The sequence below is a fragment of the Colias eurytheme genome, chromosome 10, assembly GCF_061535395.1.
Source record: "Colias eurytheme isolate Ceu_HAF_F1 chromosome 10, ilColEury1 Martin Lab GWU primary, whole genome shotgun sequence".
NCBI classification, from domain to species: domain Eukaryota; kingdom Metazoa; phylum Arthropoda; class Insecta; order Lepidoptera; family Pieridae; genus Colias; species Colias eurytheme.
Window position 1 is genome coordinate 6561837 of NC_142989.1, and position 10848 is coordinate 6572684.

The window sequence follows — 10848 nt, forward strand, 5'->3', positions numbered from 1 at the left end:
TACATTAAAAACAAAAAACGCGCTTCGTCCGTTCCTCCCACGCTTACTCTGGGTAATCGTTCAGCACGTACAGATATTGAAATAAGTAATATGTTCGCAGAGTTCTTTTCATCTGTCTGGGAAAAAGACTCATCAGGTAATCACATTTTATATGGTATACTAGACTATATTATAAAATGGCGTGAAAAAAACAACATTGCAATAATAATACACATTCGTATAAGTGATAATTGTTTACCAAAAGTTTTATTCATTTTCATTGACATGAAACTTACTGCATGGTTTCAAGTTGAACTAATCAACGTTTTCTTTTTCTTTCGGCAGCATGTATGAGTTCTGTGGGGGTAGCATCCAAGGATGGGCCATGTATTCCGGCGACAAAACAGATATCGAATCTTCTGGCACCCTTGGTATAGGTAGTAGAGAGTTATATTGATTCCAATGAGGATTAATAAATAGTACGTGTCGATCGTTTCGTTCTTGCAGCGGTCTAAAGTTGCGGAGATTAGGTTCATCCCATGAGTCCCATAGTTTTCTAAATTGCTTCATCTGAAAACCAATCAGACAGAATTTATTCTCGTACTTACGTAAAAATAATTAATTTGTATTTGAACTCTTGATTAGATAGTTAAAACGCGATTTGATTGTAAGGAAATAACTCTGCTCTGTATCCGATAACAGATTCTTGCGGCCAATTTCTTACAGACAATCTATTGATAATAATATAATCAATTATTGCATACCTCTGCATTCATTCCAAATTAATTTCATAAAAAAAAAAACAGAAAGCTGAAGAATCGAGCAGTTGGATTGTTGTACTATTAAGTTGATGTAATATCAAAATTAATTAATAATAAAAATATATAGGTACATTATACACCTAGAAGTCTGGCCAGCCAAAGCTGAACCCAGTAAAGGGCGGCAAATTTAAAAAATATGGACCTGGTAACATCGGTTAAACATTTTGATACTTTTAATATTCATAAAGGTGATCATAGTATATGTATGTCGTGGCCATATCGTAGATTTGCTCATTTCATGAAATGGCCAACATAGTTTGATCAGATCGTTAAATCGTCAACGTTTCACGATTTGGTCATCGACATTTGGCCAGATATAGGTTAGGTTAGGTTAGGTTAGACTTTAATGAGATGAGGTGAGCAAGCTCTTTGAGCGCGTTTTCGCAGCTCGCCTCATCGACCATCTGGAGGGAGTGGGGCCGGACCTGAGCGAAAACCAATTTGGATTCCGCCGGGGACGGTCCACCATTGATGCGATTGCGGCGCTACGTGACCTCGCAGACAATGCAGCCGATGAAGGGGGAGTGCTTTTGGCGGTGTCTCTTGACATCGCCAACGCCTTCAACACGCTGCCATGGAGTTGCGTAATTGAGGCGCTCCGCTACCACAACGTGCCCGAGTACATGATGCGTTTGATGCAGTCCTACCTGTCAGAGAGGGCTGTGGCGTACCCGGCTCGCCGTGGATGGACGGAAAAGAAGATGTTTTGCGGTGTTCCACAGGGCTCGGTTCTTGGGCCCCTCCTGTGGAACATCGGCTATGACTGGGTCCTGCGCGCCACTTATATCCCGGGTGTTAGCGTGCTTTGCTACGCGGATGACACCCTGGTGACTGCGCGCGGGGCCTCGTATAGGGAGGCAGCCCACCTTGCGACAGCTGGTGTGGCGGAAGTTGTGCGCCGGATCAGAAGACTTGGCCTAGAGGTAGCCTTGGACAAGTCAGAGGCGATTATGTTTCGCGGCCGTCGGAGGGCGCATCCCGCTGGATCAGCCATCCAGGTGGGTGGTGCGTCCATCGGCGTCAGTTCCACGTTGCGCTATTTGGGCATCGTGTTGGACACTAGTTGGACATTCGTGGAGCACTTCCGTCGCCTCGCCCCCCGTCTTGTTGGGGCGGCCGGGGCACTTGGAAGTCTGCTCCCGAATCTTAGAGGGGCTGGGGGTGCGTGCCGTCGTCTTTACACCGGCGTCATTCGCTCCATGGCCCTCTACGGTGCGCCCATTTGGGCCGACTCTTTGAGCGCCCGTAACAGACCCTTCTTGCGTAGACCGCAGCGGGTCATGGCGCTCAGAGTCGTGAGGGCATATCGCACGGTGTCCTTCGAGGCCGCGTGCGTAATGGCCGGGACGCCCCCGTGGGACCTGGACGCCGAAATGCTGGCGGACGTTTATCACCGCGTCGCCGCGTCCAGATCGCATGGGATCAACCCATACCAGGAACAAGTCCGGCGATGGAGGGTTGATGCTCTCGAGCGGCGATTCAGGGAGTGGAAACGTCGGCTCGAAGAGCCCAGCGCAGGAGCAAGGACGGTCGAAGCCATCCGACCGGTCCTACGCGAGTGGTGCGACAGGCGGCATGGGGCTACCACCTTCCGCCTGACACAGGTGCTGTCCGGACATGGCTGTTTCGGGCGGTATCTGTGCAAAGTCGCCAGACGGGAGCCGCAAATGGCTTGTCATTGGTGCGACTGTCCGGAGGACACGGCAGACCACACTCTCGCCGTGTGCCCCGCATGGTCCGAGCCCCGTGCTCGCCTAGTCGCAGTCGTCGGCCCTGATCTCTCCCTGCCTTCCATAGCTCGTGAGATGGTTGGCAGCGACAGATCGTGGTGCGCGGCGGTCACATTCTGCGAGGATGTGATGTCGCAGAAGGAGGAGGCAGAGCGGGTCCGCGAGAGAAATCCCACCGCGGACCCGATTCGGCGTCAACGTCCTATTGGGCGTCGTCGCCGTGTTGCGGCCGCTTTACACGGTCGCAACTTGCCTCCTTGATGATGGGCGCCGGATGATGGAACGGGGACATAATCCATCATCCGGTGCGGAGAGGCGGCGTGAGAAGTGTTCCGTTCACGCCGCCCCCCAGGAAGGTAGAGCTTGCGGCCTCCCGCCACAGCTCTAAGACGCGTTGGGCCTAGAGATAGGCTGCCGCTGACGGGTCTGCGGATGCGTTCTAACGAATACCCGCGGCTCCGTCAATACAGCGGCACGGTGGAACACAGTGGAGTTTAGTCGGTAGGTCCCTGCATTCTGCAGGGTGAGTCCGACATAACCCAGGGCCCTTTCCCCGAGCGCTCTGGGTATGCCTAAATGCATTCTCCACTTAAAAAAAAAAAAAAAAAAAAGGTTAGACTTTAATAAACAACGCACGAGCCGAGCGAGCAAAGCGAGCGTGAGCGAATCTCTTTTTAAAAAAGAAACAAAAATGGTCGCATTTCGTGAAATGGCCATCCATGTTTGGCCAGATCGACGATCTGGCCAAATGTGGATGACCAAATCGTGAAACGTTGACGATTTAACGATCTGGCTAAACTAAATTGGCCATTTCATGAAATGAGCAAATCTACGATATGACCACGACATGTATATAGGTACATTAAGTACACATCACAGCAAGATTTAAACGTTATTAAAGCAAATCATTTGAACCGTTTTCAACAAAACTGACAACTAACTACGCAGAAACGCCATGATGACATTCCAGATACTGTGGCCGCTACAAAAAACACTGGGTTCAGCTTTGGCTGGCCAGAATCCACCCTTCGAAAAAATTGAATTGAAACTCTATCAACACATGAGAATTGAGAACAAAAACAAAGCTCAAAAGCTGTACAAATTATTTTGCGTCCGAGGGATGCGAGCGGATTAATAATTTTGATAGGGATTATATTATAAATAGCCCAACATTAGTAAAGAGTGGTAAGTAGGTAGGTACTTATATGAATACCAAAAAAAATATTACTTGAATGACGTATAATCACTACATAGTATAAAACAAAGTCGCTTTTTCTGTCCCTATGTCCCTATGTATGCTTAAATCTTTAAAACTACGCAACGGATTTTGATGCGGTTTTTTGTAATAGATAGAGTCGTTCAAGAGGAAGGTTTTAGTATATAATTTATTAGGTTTTAGACAAAGCGGGCGAAGCCGCGGGCGGAAAGCTAGTTATTTATATTTTTAAGGTTGTGATTTCATTTAGCTTTTCAACTAGCCACAAATATTTATAATTTTTTAAATACCTTCATAATATGAGACTCTATCTACACTCTACAGAGATAAACAAAAATTATGCATATATCACCCAGGCTAGGGCGATTATATTCCATTTTAAGATTATAAGTATTTAATGAAAGTATCCATATTCATGTATATTGTACATATCAAAGGCTGATTTATTTGCGTATTATCCCGTTTACTTGTGCGTAAGGACATTGCGGCCTTGAATCGGGTATGCTCATAATAATAACCAACATGTGTAATTTCTATGCTGAAATTTTTTGTAATTCAAGAGTTTATTCGCATATAAAATTGAAACCAAGCCAGAGCTTTCGAGCGTGACTTATTCATATGATAGGCACGTGAATCAATTACTTACACCACAACCTTTTTTGTTATTCGTGAACAAAAAATATAATTTCTATTAAGGATTTTTTTTTCGGGATGAACCAATATGATTGAATAGAGTTCCACGGGAGGCGGTGTTAAAATTAGTTTCATTGTAATTATTATGGATTAGGCCGGCAACAGTTTCAACAAACAACAACTAAAGGATATTAAAATAATTCATAATCATACTTTAACTTTAATAATAATAAAAGGGAAACTAATAAACAAACTTTTCTAGCGCTGATGAAATAATTTTAAACACAAACATTTATTTATTAACCCTACAATGTAGTCGGTCTACATGTGTAATCCAGTGATACAAAATTGCTAATTTCTAAAAATCTAATCGCTCCAGTTATTTCATTCTTCGTGTACTCTAAGTTGAATAATTGCCGTATGCACTAGTGCAGCGCAGAGCGCGTCAGGTGCGCGTGGTTGTGCAACAGGAGCTCCGCAAAATTCGCGGTCTACGTACATATGCCGCGCGACCAACAACGTAAGTTTTTTGTTGTGACTGTTTCATTTATTTTTAAAAAATGTTATATTGTGATTTTAAAAATAATGTTACAGACTTATAAATTATTAATTTTATAACGTATTTATTTATATTTGCAGGTAAAAACAGAGTTATTTAGATAATTATGGACAACAGACGAAAGAGACTGATCGAGGCTTGGTTGGCCGAAGACAATTAGACGTGATGATCTTGGTGGCGACTAGTCAAGTTCAGATAAAATTATGTGATATTACGACTGAAAAAGAGGTATTTTTTATTGTAGTTGTTTTTTCTAATCATAAAAGATATGGTTGTATGTTTTGTTGATTATTTTAGAATTGAAATTGAAATAAATAAACAGGCATTTTTATTTATTTGTGTACTTTTTCTTGTTTTAAAAATGGTATACCCTTGTAAACCACGCGACTCACACGTCACTTTTAGATACGCGACTACTGTAGGGTTAAGACATTGATGATTATAAATTTTTAGAGAATAGAAAAAAATTCGATCACGAGGCGGGACTCAAACCCGCATCCTTTCACGCCAATCCGGGGCACAAATGCATTAAAGCATGCATTTGAATGTCATAAAACCAAAAATATCAAATTCAACATTGATTATTATTAATTAGACTTCTTCTAGAAACACTTTTGAATCATCCTAACATAGTTTGACCATTTACCACCCGTTCGTAAAGCAGTTTCGGAGACGATCGACGACGGAGACGATCTAAGATTTAAGATTCTAAAAGCAACGTTACTTGAATCATTAAAACGTGCATCATGAATTACCTGATCTAAAGAAGCGAACAAAGATTTCCTCGGCACCAACCATCTGACTACAAAATTTTCGCCTCGTACTGTGTGCAAACTGCCCCAATATAGAAAATAATCTTCGTAAAACATTGGAAGCAAGTGCGACATGGGGTACGGGCCTACACGCGTGTGGGTTTGAGCTTCTTGGATCCTTGGGAAGCCTTCTATAATCCAACTGAGGCGTTCATCAGGGTTTACACCATACTGAAAGTATTATTATTCGTTAGCTAGTAATCCATGGCACCCATTAGCCACGCTTCGTACTCACAACTGGATACCGTTTAATTTTTATTCATCTAATAAGATTATTTGTCCAATCCTGGAAGGATTAGAGTTTAGATAAAGATAAGAGTTGCATACCTACAGCATTCATATAACTGTCCCTTAAGTGGTTTGACGTTTTTCTTTGTAAAATTTCAAATTATTAATGTAAATATCATTTTGATAAATCCAAAAACAATTACTGGTAATAAAGACGATGTAGTAAAAATAAAAAGTCATTCTTACTTTGATCATATAACAGACCATAACTACTCCGTCAGGATGTAGGAACGCCTCGTCCTGCGTCATATAGTCGGCTTTGAAAAACGTAACCTAAAATATATTATTATTTCAGATACTTTACTTCAATATTGTATTATTATTATTTACATTAGAGCATTACTTGGCTTAGATCGCCGTTTATAATTAATTTTAATGACATAATTGGCAATATTAATTATACCTGCATTTCACCTGGATACCGTCTCTTATCAACTGTGTGTTCACTGCCTTCCATCATATGAGCACCCCAATGAAAGTGAATTTGGGATAATACATGTTTCTCGAGGAAAGGGCCACCTTCTAGATATGGCCTTTCTGTTCGCCATTTTGCACCCAACAATACTTTAAAATTTTAAAATAACGGTAGATTATTAACCTCAGCCCAATTTCAACTTGTAAGGTGTGAATACATTAATTACTAGCTCATCAAAATCCGTTGCGTAGTTTTAAAGATTTAAGCATACACATATTACATAGTGACAGAGAAAGCGACTTTCTTTTATACTATGTAGTGATATCTTATAATCTTTTCTACCCATATCGGAGTACCCATTAGTAGCTGTTATGATGTTACGGGCGGGAACCAAAGCTAAAAATATTTTAAATGCAGAATTTTTTTTCATATTCATGAAAGAAAAGAGTCCTTTGACTGTCACAGACCTTTATCACAACCACCACGTGAAACTTAGGTAAGTTTGTTAATAGATATGTACTACAAAATAAAGTTCACGTGGTTTACATATTATTATAATAAACCTTACAAATTTTGACCTCACCGTGTACAAATAAATAAATAAATAAATAAATATTATAGGACAATTATTACACAAATCGACCTAGTACTGTACCTAGTAAATAGGGGTAAGAAATTGGTTGACTACAAAGTCTGGCCATCAGAAACAAAGGAAATTAGAGCAAGGGGCTCTTCAGCAGTGATATTATGTATTAATGAATAGAGTTCCACTGGGGGTCGTTTTAAAGTTAATCTCATTGTCGTAATTATTTTAGATTAAGGCGACAAAGAGGAGTTCAACATGATAATATGTATTTACATGCCAAAGCTTAGAAAATCTTATCATTATCATTATAGCTAATAAAAATGAACCGACAAATGTGATGCTGACCATAAAACTCGAGAACGGTTCGACCAATTTGGATATTTTTTTAATGCTTTAACGCTTTGTTAAGGCGCAAGGAAGGCTCATAAGTAGAGAATATTCGAAAAAACGGGCAATAGCGCAGAACAACATAATATGCTGGGACAGCTAGTACTATACTATATACTACTAGTACTACTACTATTATATTACCCGTATATCCAGTATTGGTAATTTTGATCTTATGCGGGTAAACGTCAAAGTTGTACCACTTCAGTTCGGGACACGTGTATCTGAGTGAGTCTGTAATAGAAACTTCGATAGGAGTTGGTAGGTTGCCTTCAAATTCACTTAAGTAATAAATCCATTCCACTGAACCAAGTGGAGGGATTACTTTTTCATCCTTTACAGGTGCAACTTCTTCCTCTTCTATAGGAAAAAGTCTATTTTAATCTTATTAATATTATGTTTGAATTTTTGAAGGTTTGTGGTAAAAATGTTTGTGGTCCTATAAGCCAAAATATTTACAGAAATAGGATAGTATGTATTATATTTACTAATTATTTACATTCTTATGTAAATAATTTGTAAATATTCGTTCGTTTACAAATTATTTACAATCTAATGTAAATAATTTGTAAATATAGATACTTCATAATATTACTTTTAAATAACAAGATCAATAATTAATTTTGTTAAAAATATTATGAAAACAAACGTAATGATTGATACCTTTTGGTATTACTACTTTGATCATAATTCACTTAAAATTTAATCAATTTTTTATAAAAAAATTTGTATTATTTATACATTTTTTGATTTTGTTTAATGTTTTGACAGTTTATTTATCAAAAATGAATAACGACTTTGAAGACATATACACACAGGTTAAATAAAGTCTGTGAATAAAGTAATAATTATTAATACTGTGTACACACAGTGTGTACACACTACACATGACACAATGGTATGCACACAGGGTATGCACTATATTACATGCATTGTGTAATTAATAAAAAAATACCGATGTTTTATTTTATTATACTGAAAATGTTCTGACGTTGCAGGCGTAGGGTTGTAGCGTGAAATAGCTGATAGACTTGTTGAAGCATTAAACTATTGAATATTATTGCAAAACCAACTGATAATAATCTAGAATTAGATCAATCCGAAAAGAAAAGCTTATGTTTGTACCCTGTGTTTGTACCTGTGGTTTGTACACACATATTTTGTACATGTAGGTTTATCAATAATTATTGTTTTGTAAAATTTTTAGATAAAGATATAAAAAATTAAATATGATTTCTATCGTAGTTTTACTGTTCTATGCACAGTTCTATGATTTCTATTGAATTTTTTTTTTCGATATAAAAATAGGTAAGCAAAAAACTAGAACTGATGCCATTATAACCGTTTTTGTTGCCAATTTCATTATTTATATGTCAGCATTCACAGTCAGCATTGCTCTAAATAAGAAATGGAAATATCAAATTACTTATATTATGTCAATGTAACATTGATAATATTATAAAAAGTACAAACAAACAAAGCACTGAAAATGAAGAAAAATGATAACGAAAAAAAATTTAAGGAAATTACAATCTACCCAGACAGAGAACTTCTAGTTTGGGAAAAATGGATTCAAATAAGAAAAGAGGAGACAAATCATTTAGCTGCAAAAACTAACAGACCACCAGCAGATTTAACAATGAACTTATTGGAAAAGGTTCGCGAGGACAAAGAAAGAAAAGAAGTATTAGAACATGCTCAAATTGAAAAGAAGCCAACTGTTAGAGGTTGCTTATGGGAACAACCTCTTAGATTAAAGCAGCGTTGTTACTGTGAACCAGTTTATGAGGTTCAAAGGACGAGAGCTGAAATGGGAAAACCCAGAATTATACAGCATGTTGGAGTACCCAAGTACATTCAGGAGACAGAGAAAGGTATCAGCGGTGTATCGAAAAGAAATCCGTGTTCAAATATTGATCACGAGTACAAAAAATATAGAGACGAAAGAGAAAAAAACCTTAAGGAGAAGATTGATAAAATTGATCCTTGCCGGTTCGTGCAATTTTTTATTAAAAAGATCTGTATAATTAGTTAACTGATCTTTTAGTATAGAATTAAATTCTTCAGTAGCTATTATTCGCCGGCAGATTATTGCCCTATTCATATATTATTTAATATAATAAAAAGAAAAATCTTATTTAATTTCAGGCCAGATATGCAAGAACTATTTGTACTGGGTCGTAAGCCGAAGCCTCCTCCACCAAAAAAACCCGACCTACCTAAGATTATTCTTTCTACAGTAATGAGTCATGGCAACTATGCTGTCAGTTCCATTTACGCACTAAAAGTTAACAATACAATTTTCGTTAAGGATATACCAGATCAAAAAATACCAAGTGCCATAACAGCTATGCAAAAAGAACCAGGACATGAATGGTGTAACTCGTGGTCATATTATTTTAATACACCAGTTAATAGAGCTGGAAGATGTAAACTGTTTTTGAAAAATGTTGGGACCGTAATGTTAAGATATTGTTGGAAAAAGATAAAGCGATCACTTCCCTTCATTCCGGAACAATCTTTTGAGCAAGTATTCTTTTTCAACAAAAATGAAGATACTATTTATCCTGGCCAAGAAAAAATAATTTATTTCACTTTCATTTCTGACAAACCAGGAATTTATAGTGAAATTTGGGAACTTAGTACATGTAATATTTGCCTTTTTGATACTTTAGCTGAGAAAATAACAATCAATTTGAACGCTGACTCCGTTGAAAATATAGAGAGAACTAGAAGAAAAGCATATAAATTAGATGTGAAAATTAAGCATGTTGCAATAAGAAACTTCGTCTTACATTTATTGGATGAAGTAATAACGAATGCCGTTAGCATACAACCGCCACCATATCCATACAAGAATTATCTTTTAGAACGAGAAATGTTTATTATGAAAAATCCTATTTATTTCTATCATCAAACCGAAGTTCTACATCTAAACGATTTATATACCGAAATGTTACCTGGACAAACGTGGGATCTCTCTATCGTTAGCTGGAGAGCCGCAATGATGGAGAAAATGTATGACGATAGAATGAAATACTTTGAACTTCTTAAAAAGTCACATCTCCATCTTTTAAAACCATGGCTAGAAGGAGAAGAGCTTTTGAAAGAAAAATATAGAGCTGTTAATTTGCTACTCGGTCAGTTAGCCGACAAATTTGACTCGGAATATTTAAGATTATACCAACTCTTGAGGCGCGATGTGTCTGGAGAGTCACATGTTGCTGATATGAGTACTGTATCTATTACTTCATTGGATTCTACTACAAGCTTCACAATTAGTAATATACTTTACGTACGAATGTACGAACATCTAGCGTCCACAGTAGAAATGTGTGCAGGGGCTTTGAGCAGTTTGGATTTGAACAGATGGATCCAATTTGATTTCTGTCGTTGAAATGTATGCTGAATATTATTACAAA

General features: G+C 38.2%; 2 protein-coding genes across 2 annotated transcripts; one reads left to right on the forward strand and one right to left on the reverse strand.

Moving 5' to 3' along the window:
* Window positions 1-294: 294 nt before the first annotated feature.
* Window positions 295-8114, reverse strand: LOC149905228 (putative carbonic anhydrase 3). Its single transcript, XM_090106549.1, has 6 exons — window positions 8090-8114; window positions 7571-7786; window positions 6442-6602; window positions 6225-6311; window positions 5694-5921; window positions 295-549 (listed from the first exon to the last, which is right to left on the reverse strand). The coding sequence occupies exons 1-6, from the start codon at window positions 8112-8114 to the stop codon at window positions 295-297; spliced, it is 972 nt and encodes a 323-aa protein (XP_089962675.1).
* Window positions 8115-8915: 801 nt separating this feature from the next.
* LOC149905229 (uncharacterized) lies at window positions 8916-10823 on the forward strand. The gene is made up of 2 exons (XM_090106550.1): window positions 8916-9418; window positions 9575-10823. The coding sequence occupies exons 1-2, from the start codon at window positions 8916-8918 to the stop codon at window positions 10821-10823; spliced, it is 1752 nt and encodes a 583-aa protein (XP_089962676.1).
* Window positions 10824-10848: the final 25 nt, after the last annotated feature.